The sequence below is a fragment of the Arachis hypogaea genome, chromosome 12 (assembly GCF_003086295.3).
Source record: "Arachis hypogaea cultivar Tifrunner chromosome 12, arahy.Tifrunner.gnm2.J5K5, whole genome shotgun sequence".
In the NCBI taxonomy this organism is placed as follows: Eukaryota; Viridiplantae; Streptophyta; class Magnoliopsida; order Fabales; family Fabaceae; genus Arachis; species Arachis hypogaea.
Genome location: NC_092047.1, coordinates 97,000,264 through 97,019,044, shown reverse-complemented (window position 1 = coordinate 97,019,044; position 18,781 = coordinate 97,000,264). Strand labels below are relative to the sequence as shown.

The window sequence follows — 18,781 nt, the reverse complement described above, 5'->3', positions numbered from 1 at the left end:
ATACCGTCAAGGAGTACAAAGTTCAGATCTAAAATGTCATGAGGTACAAAATAAATCTCTAAAAGTTGTTTAAATACTAAACTAGAAACCTAGGTTTACAGAAAATGAATAAGCTATGATAGATAGTGCAGAAATCCACTTCGGAAGCCCACTTGGTGTGTGCTGGGGCTGAGACTTGAGCTTTACACATGCCTAGGCTGTTTCTGGAGTTAAACGCCAGGTTGTAACCTATTTTGGGCGTTTAACTCCAACTTGTAACCTGTTTCTGGCGTTTAACGTCAGAATGCAACATGGAACTGGCGTTGAATGCTGGTTTTCGTCGTTTATCCTTGAGCAAAGTATGGACTATTATATATTGCTGGAAAGCCTTGGATGTCTACTTTCCAACGCAATTGAGAGCACGCCATTTGGACTCTTGTAGCTCCAGAAAATCCATTTCGAGTGCAGGGAGGTCAGAATCCAACAACATCAGCAGTCCTTTTTCAGCCTGAATCAGATTTTTGCTCAGCTCCCTCAATTTTAGCCAGAAAATACCTGAAATTACAGAAAAATACACAAACTCATAGTAAAGTCCAGAAATGTGATTTTTATTTAAAAACTAATAAAAATATAATAAAAAGTGACTAAAACATATTAAAAACTACCTAAAAACAATGCCAAAAAGCGTATAAATTATCCGCTCATCACTCTGCCACCAGCCCTGCTGATCCCCAGGAAGTTATCAACCTGAGGGAGGAGGTCCAGTAGTCTTAGCATAGGTATCGAGAGATTCTTGCACATGTTGCTGCCAGCTCGGACCTCACGGAGAAGCTGGAGCAGCTTGATCGGCTGCGACATCAGATGGAGAAGTACAGCCAGCAGATAGATGTGCATTGGAGGCAGCAATGCTGCTGGTTCTAGCTGCAATACTGCTGGTGGGGCATAGCCGGCAGCACCTATTCCGCCGCCTCAGCAGGGGGACCACGATGACGTCGCTGCCACTTCCAACGACGATTATCAGGATCTCTAGCTGTTAGGATTTTATGCCATTTTGTTCGTTTAGGGTACATTACTCTTCTGTGACATTTTATTTCATTCATGCCATTTATTTTAGCATACATTACTCTTCTACGACATTTTATTGCATTCATACAATTTATTTTTAATAAAATAATTTGTTGATTTCTACTGCTTTTAGATTTCTTATATCAATTTCATTAACAAGAGTTTTAATCCGAGATTAATCCAAAAAAAATAAAAATTAATAATGCTATCGGCGGATTTACCGTCAGATGACTCCAAGGTAAGTTTTAAAGTGAAATGGCGCCAAAGTTACCGTCAGATTAATCCGACGGTAACATCAACCCAATGCTCAATAATCCATTGATAACACCAACGGTAAATTCGCCGGTAATTAGCGTTGGACGGAAAAAATCTGCTGGAAAGGGTTTTCTAGCTCCGTTTATACCATCAACTATAAGACGACGGTAAAAATCGATTTCTGAACATTGTCTTGATAGCATTTTTGGCTCTTTGCATGCCTTCATGCACGTATCCCATAGAGGGTTTCTCATCAGCATCAACAATCCATAACAACTTAATAAGAGGACCAACAATTTTTACAGTAGTAACACAATTTTGCCAAAACTTACTATTCAAAACAATTGAACTAACAATCTTCCCATTAGCACTTTTGGCTAATTTATGAGAAGTGAAATATTTGTCCACCGTCAATACTTTGCAAATCTTCCTTGTGATCATATATGCTTTTCAAAGTAATGAAAACAGTGGCAAAACGTGTGGTTCTTGGTCAAACAATTTCTTTCCAACTTTTTTCTTTTTCTAAGCCAAGACAAGAAGATCATATGATTGTAAACAAACACAGCCACTTTTGAAGCACGGGAAGCAAGGTCAACTATGTGAGCAATATCTTTCAAAATAAGATTGATACGATGACCAGCACAAGGAGACCAAAAAATGTTTGGATATTTTTCATGAATGAGTTTTCCAGCAGATACATAATCAACAGCATTATCAGTGACCACATGCACAATGTTACTAGGCCCAACCCACTCAATAACATCAGCAAACAAATTAAACAAGGTATCGGCAGTTTTTATCACATCAGAAGCATCAACAGACTTAACAAATGACATACCAGCAGGACAATAAACTAGAAAGTTAATTAAAGTCCGTTGCCTTTGATCAGTCCAACCATCTACCATCAGCGTACAACCGGTGCTTTTCCATGAGCTCCTATACTTTTCAACAAGCAACTGACACTCTTTCTTAAGATCGGTCAGCAAATGAACTCTCATTTCATCATATGACGGTCCCTTGAAACTAGGTCCAATTGCAGCAATACCATCCAATGCAGGTTGAAAGTAAGGTGATTGAATTGCATTGAAAGGAATATGTGCATCAACGATCCATTTAGCAAGTCCCAACTTAGCCTTGTGCACAATTTCTTTACTAGCCAGAACACTTTCCAAAGTCGGTTGAGACCCTGGAGTAGTCCTTTCTTTAAAGTAACTTCCAATTTGTGTAGCAACTATAGCTCTTCTCTTTCCTTGGCCTCCCGTTGTTGTAGGAATAGTAGCTTGTACAGGGTTAGGCAATTTAGACTCTTGTGCTTGTGTTTCCACACCATAAGACTCCTTCTCAAATTTTCTTTTTTCCATCTTTTTTTTTTCCATCAGAAGCCTTTTGAATTGAAGTTCAACATCTTCAGTGACTTTGTTACATACTTTAATTTGTCCAAGAATTTTTGCAAGGTGATATTTCATTCTATATATACCCCCTCCATTATAAGTATTCAAACAAAAGTTACATGTATATTGCGCCTTGTGATTTTTGTCATACTTCACAATGAAATATTCCCAAGCTGGATCAAATTTTCCTTGAGAGGAACCTGTTTGAGATTCTTGGAAGGGATTATCTTGTGGTTGTTGATCACTTTGTGGTTGTTCCATCTAAATTACATAGAATATTTCACTAATTACAAATAGCACACAGCAAAATAAAAACTTAGCCATTACAACAATTATAGTAAAATTTAGAATGATAGCAATTCAGAATCCAGATGATTATATTAATTCATACAGCATTCAAAATCCAAAATTATATTCAGCAAAATTCAATATAGCATTCAAAATCCAGATTCCCAAAATTGTATCAATTTTACATATTATTCAAAATCCAGAATCCAAAATTGAACTTATATCAAATTTATATTCAGCAAAATTCAGAATTACAGAATGATTAATTTATATAATTAACAAAATAAAAAAAATTGAAAAGCAGAAGAAAAACTCTGCATCAAGCCACCAATTCATAAAATTAACAAAATAAAAAAATTAACTGAACTCAAATCGGTGGACTAAATTTCTCACTACAGCAACCATCAATTCATATAGTTAATGAACTAAATAAAAAAATTAATTGAAAAACCTAAGAACTCACTGTGGCAGAGAGCACAAAAGTCCAAGTCCTAGAGTTCACAGCGGCAAAACAGATGCCTGACAACGACGTTGACAGAAGCTGATGACCAGGACAACAAGCCAACGACCAGGACAACCAAACAACGCCGATGCTAGAAGCTTCAGAGTTCAGAGTTCAAAACGACGATGCCGCTATTAGCTGCTTCGATCTGCAACGGTGAGTTCCTTCTGCCCGCTGAAAGCAACTACAGTCCGACGTTGATTGTGGTAGTGACGATAGAGTTTGTTGGAGGAAGTTGGAAAAGGAAATTAGGGTTGAGGAGGTGTGGTGAGTGCTCTTCGAAATGGGTTAGGTGGGTCACTAGGTCACTCAGCTTCAGCTATGTAAGTTTTTTTTTTCGACGTCAAAACAACGCCGTTTTGGTAGATTTGGAAAATTGTAACTTTAAAAAACCCGGCCAGTTTGGCAGTTAACCCACGGTTCAACTAGTTTTTTTGTCAATTTTTTACAGGGCGGTTTTGGGATTGGATCAGACCAACCAAATGATCGATTTTCGATTAATCCGATTAAACCGACCGCTCCGGTTCAATTTTCAAAATCTTGTTGTTACTTCTAGGAAAGGAGAAAAAAGAATAAGAAGAAGAAACCAAGAATGGCAGCCTCAACTATTTTAGAGCACGCTAAAGAGATTACTTTATCTCAATCTAAACCACAGAATGATGGGCCTGTAAGTATAGGGTAGAAGAGTTATGACAATAAATTTGTTATTTCTTGTCTCATTAGGCTAAAAATATTATTTGTCTTATGTAGGCTACTCAATCAACACCACCACCTCTTGCTAGTCCAGTACCACTATCTTCTGTTGGGCTCAGAATGAAGCAACCCATTATGAGGCCTCTAGTACCACCATCACAAAATAATTTAGAGACACTTGTAGCAGCTACCTTAGGGACATATGCAAGTATGCTTACCTTCATGCCAACACCTGGTTTTAGGCCTCGAAGAAAGATTTGAGGATATTAGTTTATGAAGAGCATTGTCTACTAAAGCTACTTTTTTGTTAGTACTTATAACCTTATGAGCTGGTCCATATGTTAGAAAACCAATATATTAGAGTTATGTGTATCTTGATAATGCACAAACAATGACTTGATTTTGATTACGTAAATTAGGACATGTTATGACCTTTTTGGATTGTACTTAGAGTTACATTATGTGCTACTATCTTACTGCACATATTGTAATAACCCAATTTTCAATATGTCTATATTATACCGAAAACTGAGTGCTACCAACTTGTCTTCCTAATTATTATCTATTATTTAATAAATGTGAACTTGATTATAGTTAACACGTTGATTTACGGGTAAACTTTTGTTTGAAAATGTTAAATAATTAATTCAAAGATATATGCAATAGAATTATAAAAGGCTAGCAAATAAAGCAAGTATTATTAACAGTAACATGGTCAATTATATCAAATATGCACAGAGAACTAAGGATACAGTCAGACATCGTTAACCTCATACGGATCCAGTTAGAATCACTCCTAGGATAACTAGATAATATTTATATATGTATACATATGATATCCCAGGTCCTGGCCTGTCCAAAAAGCTCCTAAACTGGAACCTAGGCTAGCCTAATTCTCTCTATAAGCCTAGTCTCCTCTAAGGTCACAAAAGTGAGGGAAAGACACTCTAGGTCTTTTAGATGTGGCTACATAGGATGTCGTCAAAACAACAACAGCCATATGGTCCTTCTTTCTGGTAGGTTGTGAAGTATATACACACAAATGAGATCGGGGTCCTCGTAAGCGAAACTTCTAGTAAATCATGGAAAGGTTCTCCCGTCTCCATCTATAGGGTGGAAATAGGGGGTAAGAACTGGGGAGTCTTTAGTAGGGTCAGGGTAGCAGTTAAGTTTATTTTATTCTTTATTATACAGCAAACAACAATAGAACAGATACAACTTCAACAAACAAATAATAAAAAAGTAATCAACCAAAAGCAAATACACATTCACAGAAATATATAACATAGAAATATGCACAACCAAATATGATGCATGTCTATTCCTAGTGCATGCCATGAGCTGATGTGTCGGTTGCCTACCCACTCCCGACATTACCTGAGTCCCAGATATGGCTTCCCGTTGCATACTGTACGTGCATATGTGTCGATATGGTTAAGAACACCATCAGTATGTGACCACCGGTAGTCGTCGCAAAACTAGACACCATAATATATGCACAATGGAAAACAGAAATCAACAGTACGTGGGAGTCCCCGAGTTCAATAATCAATCAGTACGTGCATTTTTCCAAGTTCAACAATTAATCAATACGTACACTAGGCAAGCGGGACAAAACCCTCGTCCTTGCCAGGCAAACCTTCAATCATTTAGTTCTCATTTACTAATCCCTTTATCTTTCTCAGTTTTCAGTTTTAAGTTAGTCTTAGCAATTCTCATTCTCAATCATTTGTTCTTTCATATCAATTCTTTAAAATATTATTTCAGTCTCCGTTCTTTATTTTCTATGGAAAATGTTCTTTCAAATTATTTCAGTTTTGTTTAAATTTTCGATTAGAGCGAAAAATCTCTTTTTGTTATTTAAAATTCTTTCTTATCTTTCACCTCTTTCAATATCTTACACACTCCTATGTCTTCTCTGACACCTTTTTCTATATATTTTATGAAGAGGATCCAAAAGTTCTAAGATTAGCTTTGTCTTTCTAAAACTTTTAGGAAAGATTACTATTTTGCTCTTCTGTTATATTACTTATATAAAATAATATCCTTTAAATAAAATACTAGTAAATTATATTGATATAAATAAGCTAATATTATAATAAAAGAGTAATAGTATTATTATTTTTATTATAAAAATTTGTTTATTAAAATCTTATTCTTAAACTTTTAGGAAGTACGCTTTTAATCTCGAGCTTTTAAATTATTTACATTTTTGACTCAACATATTTTATAAATTACTAAAATATCTTTACAAATATTATAGTTACCAAAAATTATCTTTGTATTTTTATAAAATATTCGTTTTATCCTTAAACTTCTTTATTAATATCCAATTTATCCCTAAACTTGTTTAATTACTACTTTAACCTTAACTTTTTTTATTAAATTACAATTATATCCTCAAAATGAATTTTGTGTTGGTGATCTTCTCTCCCTCATCAAAACTGAATCTTTTCTTTACTTCTCTTCTAAGTTTTTTATTTGATTTTTAATCTGTTTTTGAATTTTACAGTTACCGATTTCTCTTAATTTTCAATTTAATCTATCAACTATCAAATCTCAATAAATCTTCTAGATTCACACTTGAATAACAGCCCAAAATCATCAAGAACAACTCGGTCCTTGGCTCTCTCCACAGGGCCGAACCATAAAGCTCACAGAATCACTAACATTTCAACGAAAATCAAGCATAAACTCATTCAATTTCAAGCAATAATCATCAAACCAACAATCACACATCAAGAACACATTTAGTTATTACAAAATTACCAAACCTTACCTTTGTATGATAGCCACCAAACCGAAACACCAAGAAAGCTTTTTGAATGAGAAATCGAAGAAGAAAATATCAAAATTGGCTACTCCACCTCTGGGGCTCACTCGACCGAATCTTGCATGGAGGGACAGCAACTTCACACATTGCTCCTCCCGATTAAAAGTGGTACCGTTGTGAAGAGGAAGAAGATATGAACACTTTAATTGGAGTAAATTTTTTATTGAAGTTACGGAGTTCAAGAAATCAAGCTGGAAGGTCAAAGGTTTCATGGTTTCTCTCACGGCTCTCTCTTTCTTTTTCGGTAAAGAAGAAGAAGAAGAAGAAGAAGAAGAAGAAGAAAATGATGAGATTAATAATGGTGATGTGGTGTAACAAGGGGTTGGGTATCATTAAAGGGGACATGTGTTAAGTTTTCAAGTCACTGAGTCAGCCATTCAAGTTATAAATATCTTAAACAGATAATTACGAAATATAGATATATTAAAATACAAGTAATAATATTAATTCGGGTGGGTTTTGTGAGAAATAGATTAAGTGAAAAATAATAATTAATATGAGATATTAGGGGTAAGTATACTTGTGAGGAAAAACACTTCTATTAATGGCAAATAAATAATACAAGGACTAATGATGAGAAATAGAGGTGGAGAACAAGTGTTGAGACCTCCACTAATGTCACAAGAGGATGAATGAGCTTTGTTTAAAGTGGACATGGGTGGGCTAAGGGTCGTCGAGTGTTCTGGTGAAACACCCGATTACCAGTTTTTACTCGTGAAGGTGATGGATGAAATGAAGAACAATGAGAGGAATTTTGGGAGAGGAAAAGATGGATTCTTTAGCTTCTCAGCTTCAGAAGTAAAAAAGAAGCTAAAAGGTTTTTCAAAAAAGAAGCTCTCAGAAGAGGATGAAGGTGAAGGTGAAAAAGTGAAGGTAAAGGTGAAAGTGAAAAGTGAGAATGCTTTACAGAGGTGGATTGAGGTCCTTTTTATAGTGTAAAACCATGATGAAGAGGAAATCTATTGTCCAATGGTTTTAGTCTGATATTTGGTTTACTGCTTTTTCCAAAATATCTTTAGGTATTTGTGTCACCTCAAGTATTGTCAACTGAAAAGGTAGGAAGTTGATTCCCACACGTTAAACTAAAGCTCCTGACATGTGACATTAGTGAAGGGACATCTAGTTTAATTTTCTTTCAACTAGATGACACCTTTACACTCCAAATCCAACCAATCCACTTCCACTAATATAGTTTCCACTGAAAAGAAATTCAACTCCTCAAGGTGTTCTTTTGGGTTCCATTCTTTTAGCCCAATATACCTTTAGGAGGAACTTGACTCTTTTTTGACCATGTTTGTAGGTCATTATAAAAATTAATTATGTACAAAAAAGGTTTATATTTTTAGTACACAATTATATTTTTAGTACACAACTGTCTTCTTTTTTCTTTTTCTCTTTTTTTCCCCCAATAACCGCTGGTGCTTGTATTACTATGCTAAAATCAAGAATATCTTCAAGTTAAATTTAAGTGCCAGTGTTATTGTTTGCCATGTATGTAAGCTTGTAACCATAGTTTCTATGTGTATATATAAAGCATGTGGGATAGAGAAAATAGAAAGAAAGAAGAGGTTAGCTTTTATTGGGTTTCTTTCCTGCATCCTGGTATTGTAGTTTGGGATAATATTTGATTTCCCTGATGTGGGCATTGAAGTTTAACATTTGATTTGTGACTGTGCTTTGAGTTTAGAGTCAGTTAACATTCTCTAATTTGGTTGCATTTATTTTGTTTTTTGTTATGTGACAGAGCCTTGAGCAAATTGGTAACAGAGCAGAACGCCTTAGGATTAAATCAAATATTTGGTAACAGAGCAGAACGCCTTAGGATTAAATCAGATATATATTTATATTCAAGTACTGATATTGAGGTGAAAATCTGGATTTCTTAGTTTTGCTGCTAGCATTCTTCTTGCTATATTATTTTCTGTTTTATACATGGATTTTTATTGAAGTTATTGTCTGGGTCCTATTAAGCGATTATTTCATGTAATAAAACTCTTGATCCTATCAACACTGTTAGTAGTTTTTCTTCAACTCTATTAACACTTTTCTTTTTCTATCATTTGCCAATGTCTTTGAATTTAATATTTTGTTTTGATTTATGTATTCTTCAGTGGTCAGAGCAAAATGTTAAGTTGAATGATGTTGAGCACAAGTTAATAGATCAAGGACGTCAACTAAAGGTTCAACAGAAAAAGAGTTGGTTATACTAAAAAGACAATTCATCTTTGTATAAAAAGTTGAATCTCTCACTTCCTTCAACCTTGTCTGAGCCTGCAGAAGATGAGCTTGGGACAGGCTCTAGTGATGATAAGGATGATAACATAAGTGATTGATGTCAGGAGTATATGTTTTTTCTGATTTAGATTAAGAAATTTTTAGGTGAATTAGTTAGTATATTTTATTTTATTCATGATATTTGACCTTTTTAAAGGCTTTCTTTGTTTTAGTTTAAGTATTTTTTCTTATTTTAGTTTGATTATATTTATGGACAAAAGTATTTTAATAATAAATAATTTTTTAACTCTTTTATGGTAATTACTTTTTTCATGATTTTATTGTGTTTATAATTTCGATGATGTAATATGAAAAAATAATTATGATGGTCTTAATATAGAAAGCAGATCGAATACAATTTATTTTCTAAAATATTTATATATTAAATGAAAATTTGTATAAAATTTGCGAAAATAATTTTTTATTTTGTATGAAATTTGTTTTAAATACGTAAATTCTTTTAAATTAAATTTGTCTGAAATTTAATTGAAAAGAAAGATTTGATTTGTCTAAAATTTGTTCGAAAAAAATTTGTTATATTTGACTAAATTCGTTAGAAATTTGTCTAAAATAAATTATATTTTTTGTTTAAAATTTGTCTGAAATACATTGTCTTTATGTTGGCTAATCCGTCTAAAATTCGTCTAAAATAGTTAGAAATCTAGCAGATAAATGCCTATTCGAAATCTGTCACAAAATCGTCTGAAAAAAATTTCGGACGAAATTTCAGACAAAATGTAAATTAGCAACAAGGCTTTTTGGGACAAAAAAAATTCGTCCCAATTTTGTTTGAAAAAAAAAATTTGTCTATAATTTGTTCGAAATTTATTTCAATTTCGTCTCAAAATTCGTCCGAAAAAATCCTATTTCTAGTAGTGCTTTGAGGGTACAAAGTATTCCCTCAAGCTGCATTGAACTTTTTTGTACTCAACAGAACAAAAATAATTTAATTTTTTTTTTTGTTAACATATCATAACTCTAAAGAATCAAATCTCCCATCTTTTATTCATTTTTTGTCATAATGAGATATGTATTTGTAAATATTATGATATTCAAATATAAATATTTCTGTATAATATGAATATAATTATGTACTCATAAAAAAATGAATAAAAGAATATTTTTGTACAAATATTTTAAATAAAATAAAATAAATAAATAGATAAATAAGATTAGTAAATAAATATATTCATAATTTATTTGTATATACGTATGTATTTATTTTTAAAAGTAGTGTATGTGTGTACATAATATTATTATTATTATTTATTTATACATACATATATATATATATATATATATATTAAAAAAAGATGGATGATTTGATTTAATATAATAATTTAATATATAAGGGAATAAGAAGGGGAGAAACTCTTACCCTTTTAATTGGATGTGTTTTAAATTTGAGTACCTGAATTTGGAGAGACACATAAGAAGAGAGAACACCTGGAAGGGTAGGGGAGAGGTGTTCCTCATCATCTCTGCAAGGGCATTTTTTACGCAGCGCAGTATCATCACTGCTATCACCACCATCATCCAAATTCTCTGTCTTCTTCAATGATGAGCGGATAATTTATACGCTTTTTGGCATTGTTTTTAGTATGTTTTTAGTAGGATCTAGTTACTTTTAGGGATGTTTTCATTAATTTTTATGTTAAATTCACATTTCTGGACTTTACTATGAGTTTGTGTATTTTTCTGTGATTTCAGTTATTTTCTGGCTGAAATTGAGAGACTTGAGCAAAAATCAGATTCAGAGGTTGAAGAAGGACTGCTGATGCTGTTGGATTCTGACCTCCCTGCACTCAAAGTGGATTTTCTGGAGCTACAGAACTCAAAATGGCGCGCTTCTAATTGCGTTGGAAAGTAGACATCCAGGGCTTTCCAGCAATATATAATAGTCCATACTTTGGACGAGTTTAGATGACGTAAAAGGGCGTTGAACGCCAGTTCTACGCTGTTGTCTGGAGTTAAACGCCAAAAATACGTTACAAGCCAGAGTTGAACGCCAGAAATACGTTACATACTGGCGTTCAACTCTAAGAATGACCTCTGCACGTGGAAAGCTAAAGCTCAGCCCAAGCACACACCAAGTGGGCCTCGGAAGTGGATTTATGCATCAATTACTTATCTCTGTAAACCCTAGTAACTAGTTTAGTATAAATAGGACTTTTTACTATTGTATTAGACATCTTATGATTTTTAGTTCATCTTAGGATCATATTGATCACGTTTTGGGGGCTGGCCATTTGGCCATGCCTAAACCTTTCACTTATGTATTTTCAAACGGTAGAGTTTTTGCACTCCATAGATTAAGGTGTGGAGCTCTGCTGTTCCTCAAGAATTAATGCAAAGTACTACTGTTTTTCTATTCAATTCAACTTATTCCGCTTCTAAGATATTCATTCGCACTTCAACATGAATGTGATGAACGTGACAATCATCATCATTCCCCCACAAACGCGTGCCTGACAACCACTTCCGTTCCACCTTAGATTGGATGATTATCTCTTGGATTTCTTAATCAGAATCTTCGTGGTGTAAGCTAGATTGATGGAGGCATTCATGAGAATCTGGAAAGTCTAAACCTTGTCTGTGGTATTCCGAGTAGGATTCTGGGATTGAATGACTGTGACGAACTTCAAACTCGCGAGTGCTGGGCGTAGTGACAGACGCAAAAGGAGGGTGAATCCTATTCCAGCATGATCGAGAACCTCAGATGATTAGCCGTGCTGTGACAGAGCATTTGGACCATTTTTACAAGAGGATAGGATGCAGCCATTGACCACGGTGATGCCTCCAAACGATTAGCCATGCAGTGACAGCGCATCGGACCATTTTCCAGAGAGGATTAAAAGTAGCCATTGACAATGGTGATGTCCTTACATAAAGCCAGCCATGGAAAGGAGTAGGATTGATTGGATAAAGACAGCGGGAAAGCAGAGATTCAGAGGAACGAAAGCATCTCTATACGCTTATCTGAAATTCTCACCAGTGATATACATAAGTATTTCTATCTTTATTTTCTGATTAATTAGTATTAATTTCGAAACTCCATAACCATTTGATATCCGCCTAACTGAGATTTACAAGGCGACCATAGCTTGCTTCATACCAACAATCTCCGTGGGATCGACCCTTACTCACATAAGGTTTATTACTTGGACGACCCAGTGCACTTGCTGGTTAGTTGTATCGAAGTTGTGAATGAAAAACGATTTATTAAGACGTGCGTACAGAGTTTTTGGCGCCGTTGCCTAAGATCACAATTTCGTGCACCATTCAACAATTGGGAGTTTTTCTTAGGGCAAAGGACACTCTCACATTCAACTTTGCTCTGTTTTTTTACTCTGTCTTCTTACTTGATAAGACCATTTTTCTTCTTTCATTGTTTTTGTCTTAACCCCTCTCAGCCCCCATGTATATTGGGTTGCTAATTTTGGAATTAGCTATAGAGATTCTTTAATAAAGATCTTTCACCTTACAACTTTGGATGTTATATCCTCATTTGTATATGTTTCCAATGAAATCACAAGTAAAAAAAAAATTGAATTAAAATTATGAGCAATGTTCATTTGTAACCATAAATAGATATTTAAAATTAAAAATAATTTATTTTAATTACTTTTTTTCAAGGGGAGTGTATGATTTTAAGAAAAGTAGTAGCCATTTTTTGCCTTTTTTTTAGGCAAAAAAAAAAGGAAGGTACCCATAACTTTCTTGCCCTATTTATGCTCGACTCTTTTTAGGAGCTTGGAGGGTGGGACACTTCACTCTTTTGAAACAGTTCCAAAAAAAAAAAAAGAAAGGTACCCATAACTTTCTTGCCCTATTTATGCTCGACTCTTTTTAGGAGCTTGGAGGGTGGGACACTTCACTTTTTTGGAACTATTTTGTACTGCAAATTTCTTAAGATGCATCACTCACATTTTTTGAGTGTATGATTGCTAAAGCAGTTTTCTCATGTATTGCAGGATGCTTGCAGAATAATATAACATAAACATTGGCTCTTGATAAAGAAGCCTTTTGGAATTAAAATTCTAACTTTTAAAACTGAAATTAGGCATAGTACTGTTTAACGTACTTGAAATTGATGGGGCCGATGGTTGTTCCATGATCCGGGTCCAGCAAGATGCGGTGTCTGTTGGGGTGTACCTCAGAAACAATGTAAGGATCCTCCCATTTGGGAGTCCATTTTGGCAAAGACATCTTCCTTATTACTGCGTCTACTGATTTTTAGTACCAGATCTCTCTCTAGGAACACCCTGGGCCGAATGTGCTTGTCATAAGCTAATGCCAGTCTCCGGTGATATTCTTCTATCTTGCTTCCCACAACTTCTCTTTTTCCTTCCAACTCTTGCAACTCAGCTTCACGATCCCTTTACTTTTAGAATACGCGTCAACTCCCTACAAGTAACTGGGGTGTTCTCGTCTTCTTCCATATTCTCCAGATTCGCGAACAGATGTGGTGAGGGGTTTTATACCTCGTTTGATCTCTAGCCATCACGTCGAAGTGTTCCTCCCCAGTGGAGTCGCCAGATGATTCAGGTGGGTTTTGTGAGAAATAGATTAAGTGAAAAATAATGATTAATATGAGAGATTAGGGGTAAGTATACTTGTGAGGAAAAACACTTCTATTAATGACAAATAAACAATACAAGGACTAATGATGAGAAATAGAGGTGGAGAACAAGTGTTGAGACCTCCACTAATGTCACAAGAGGATGAATGAGCTTTGTTTAAAGTGGACAGGGGTGGGCTAAGGGTCGTCGAGTGTTCTAGTGAAACACCCGATTACCAGTTTTTACTCGTGAAGGTGATGGATGAAATGAAGAACAATGAGAGGAATTTTGGGAGAGGAAAAGATGGGTTCTTTAGCTTCTCAGCTTCAGAAGTAAAAAAGAAGATAAAAGGTTTTTCAGAAAAGAAGCTCTCAGAAGAGGATGAAGGTGAAGGTGAAAAAATGAAGGTGAAGGTGAAAGTGAAAAGTGAGAATGCTTTACAGAGGTGGCTTGAGGTCCTTTTTATAGTGTAAAACCATGATGAAGAGGAAATCTTTATCCAATGGTTTTAGTCTGATATTTGGTTTACTGCTTTTTCCAAAATATCTTTAGGTATTTGTGTCACCTCAAGTCTTGTCAACTAAAAATGTAGGAAGTTGATTCCCACACGTTAAACTAAAGCTCCTGACATGTGACATTAGTGAAGGGACATCTAGTTTGGTTTTATTTTAACTAGATGACACCTTTACACTCCAAATCCAACCAATCCACTTCCACCAATATAGTTCCCACTGAAGAGAAATTCAACTCCTCAAGGTGTTCTTTTGGGTTCCATCCTTTTAGCCCAATATACCTTTAGGAGGAACTTGACTCTTTTTTTTTACCATGTTTGTAGGTCATTATAAAAATTAGTTATGTACAAAAAAGGTTTATATTTTTAGTACACAATCAAATATATACGGAGATAAATATATATGAGTTACTAACATAAATAACATTAGTAATATGATTATCATAAAGATAGAAGATACATGATGAAACATTAGTCAAGCTAAGTTCATCGAAGAGTACCGATATTTACTCATACCGGTAGATTTTGAACTTGAAATATTAATTACCGAAATTAAATTATAAAATATTCATTGTTAATAGATTTCTAAAATTAAAATTTTAATTATGTAAAATATCTTATTATAGCAAAAATTATATAATAATCTTAATTAATCCAAACTCAAATGATAATATAATTATAAAAATTAATTTAATTTTTTCTATTAAAATAGTTTCTAGTAAATAATTTAAACTAATAGAATAAATCATAATTAATTTAAATTTTAATAATTATAAAACTAATGTAATTACTTTTAATGAAATAGTCCTCTAAAGATAATAAATTCAGAATAATAAAATAAATTGTAAATAATTTATAATAAAAATTTTAAAAATACAGATTATTACACATATCAGAGATAATTTTGAACCATCTTATTAAAGATTGATGAAACAAATATTATGTGCTACACAATTATTTGTTAACATGTTTCCATACATTGATGTTCTAAAATATTTAAAGTGTAATGCAATCTCATTTAATATTAAAGAATTCATAATAAATTGACAATAAAAAATACAACTAACATCAAATTCATTAGCATAAAATTTAATTTTACATAAGTTTGCTTATATTTCAAAAGCATGACAGACTAAACTTATAGCCACAATATACCTAACATAATCTTACATCATTTATTTAAGATATGTCATAAAGGCTAGTACAATAAAGATACTAATCACACTCACAATCACAATCCTAAAATATTTGTTTTTTGCACCACCTTAAAATCCAACCTTGTTCTAAATTTTCAGATTTACTTCCATGTCTAACTTCTTTACTATATGTTTTTGCTCTTTCATTCTCCTTTCCATTAAAATAGCATTTTAACAAATAATATTCTCATTAACATTTTTTTCAACTAAAATATCTAACCACTTGAAATACTTACAATGTGAGACTGATGTGGTCTGAAAATTAAACAAAAAAAAATCAATTATAAAAATATAAAAATTTGAAAATATTCAAAATAAATTTAAATTCATGCCAAAATTATAAATCATTACTTACATTGTAATTAGGACATTCTAAGAAGAATCTATTTGGGTTAACTTTTGTATAAGATTGAAAGAGAATTACATAGCTGCCACAGTGACATTTGGGAGAGACGAATTTCTTCTTTCATGATTGTCCAACACTCCCAAAAAAATGCAGCTCCTATTGTCTCTACCCAAACTATAATCACGCAAAGTACAACTCTTAATTTTTGAGGAACGGTTTTCACAGCTCATGATAGTAGCGGAATGGTGGCTATAAAGGGAAGAAGACGACAATAACATTAGGGTTAATAAAAAGGGGTCACTCATGTTCTTCTCTTTTAAGAAGAGAGGAATATGTTAATTCTATAAAATTAATAGGGACCGAGTTAGGTGAGCATTTTAAATTGGTATTTAACATCTAGATCACCGTATTAACATGTCACATAACTTACAATTTTTTTTTGCCAAAACCCAACTTCCCCCAACCCAACTTACAAGAAAATGAAGATGAAAATTGAGTGTTTTGGATTATGTTTATTTTGTTTTAGAGATAATATTTATAATTATGTTTTAGATTATGTTTATTTTGCTTTGGAAACAATATTTATAATTATGTTTATTAGATATTTATAATTACAAAGACTTTAATATTTGTGAATATAAAAATTATAATTTGTTTATACTTTTAGAAATTATAATAGTTAAAAGTAAAAAACATAAGAGATTTTTTTTATGCCTTTATATATATTATTTAATAATTAAAAGTAAAAAAAAAAAAAAGAGGATATTTGGCGGGTTTAGCCCGCCGGCCCGCCAGCCCGCCAGCCCGTCGTTAGGCGGAGCGGGCTGGGATTCTGGGACCGCCTCACTAGGTGGGGCGGGGCGGGACGGGCTTCTGGCGGGGCAGGCGGGCTTCCCCGCTTGCCACCCCTACACATAAGCATGTCATGTTAAACCTAAAAAGAGAGATATCGAGACTAATGGGTCTCACGGATTTAAACTCAAAGGCCGTCTAAATTTTTTTTTTTTTTAAAAGAGTCTCGTTGTCCTTTGAAAATTGTCAAAGGTCGAACTGGATATTCATTCAATAAAATATCTTTAGACCAACTCTAACGGTGAGTGCCTTGAAAACTTTTTCTGACACAAACGAGTTCCTACCCATTAGAGAGAAATAGAATTGGTTCTTGCACAAGTTTCGATGGAACTAAGTCCCTCTTAATAGGAATTGGATATAGCCAATAATAACTTGCCATTTAAATAAATAATTATATAAAATTTTAATTAATTATATTAAATAATTATATTTTTATTTAATTAATGATTTATATTAATTATTTTAAATAATAATTAAATCGTAAATAATTTATTAATAATTATAATAATTAATTATATTAAATAATTATATCTCTATTTAATTAATAATTTATATTAATTATCTAAATAATAATTAATTAAATAATTAAATCATAATTAATTTATTAATAATTATAATAATTAATTAGATTAAATAATTAAAATTTTATTTATTTAATTATTTATATTAGTTATTTTAGTCATAATTAATATTGAATATTATTTATATTATTATATTAAATTATAATTAATTAAATTTATTTATATTAAAAAATAAATTTAATTTTTATACCTTACAAAATAATTTTTGGTTGGGTTGGTTATTTTTATTTTTAAAATTTAAAATGCTAACCATATTATTAAATTTAGCCGTTGCAAAACTAACTGTTTATAAATTATTGTAATCTCGAATTATATATTGTGTATTATTTTTCTATATGATTTTTTTAATATTAATATTTTTTAATAGTGAATTATTTTTGAATTTATAAATTTAAAAAATATTATTGTAATAAATAGTAATTATTTTAATTAATTAATTAAGTGGGACTACAATAGGGACTAAAACTAGTTCTTCCTAATAGAGAAGAGAGAAATGATTTGAGTTTCTATTTACTGTTTATGATGCAAAAACTGATGTGAAGTTACTTTTTATAACAGATGGATCATAAATAAAAACTGGAATGAATTTTCTAATGGAGATGGTCTTATATATCATTATATATGCCTATAAAAGAGGATTATATTATGGTAAATGCTATGGTGCCTAAGATATGGTACCTAACTTTTTTAAAAAAAACAAAAAAATAATATTTAATAAACTTTAAATATTTTACTTTTATTTTATATATTTTATTTTTTGCTTATAAAGACAAGTTAGGTAAAAAGGCATCACAATAAAAAATACTATAGAATCCACCTTATATTATTGGTGGCTTTCCTGCATATGCACCTGAAAAAACGATGGCCTAGAAAAGAGTGATGTATACATATTATGCCAGTATGGTAGTGACCATTGATCAGAGACTGTCGGTGGTTGGTAATTGGAGGACAACATTACGGATTTTTTTAATTTAAATAAAAATAAATTATTTATCAAATTATATAAAAATTAAAATTTTAAGTTTATATGAATATTTTCTATATTTCGCACACGTAACATTTTAAATGTATTTCCCCATGAATGACAAAGCTAATTTTACATGTTGTTTTCGGTTTAACAGCGACATATGCACATTTTACGACTTCAATTTTTTATATAATTGAAAAGCTAAAAACTGATTTTGCAAGCCCTTTAACTCTTTTTAAAAAATAATAATTTATATGAGAGATTAATAATTTTGTTTCATTTGAACTTACATTAACTAACTCTATTTTTGTCTAGTAAAAATTTGAGCCCTTGATATTCGCTTTTTGAAGAACTTTGATTAACTCATTGAATTTATACAAGCTTATCAAAATTAACATTTTCAGTAAAATAAATTATTTTTATCAAAAAAACTAAATGAATAAACCAAAAGAGACGTCACTCAAAAAAAAAAAAAAATAGCCTAAA

General features: G+C 32.3%; 1 protein-coding gene across 1 annotated transcript; it reads right to left on the bottom strand.

The window, feature by feature from the left end:
• Positions 1 to 799: 799 nt before the first annotated feature.
• LOC112730306 (uncharacterized) lies at positions 800 to 2,951 on the bottom strand. Its single transcript, XM_025780400.1, has 2 exons — positions 1,857 to 2,951; positions 800 to 1,009 (listed from the first exon to the last, which is right to left on the bottom strand). The coding sequence occupies exons 1-2, from the start codon at positions 2,949 to 2,951 to the stop codon at positions 800 to 802; spliced, it is 1,305 nt and encodes a 434-aa protein (XP_025636185.1).
• Positions 2,952 to 18,781: the final 15,830 nt, after the last annotated feature.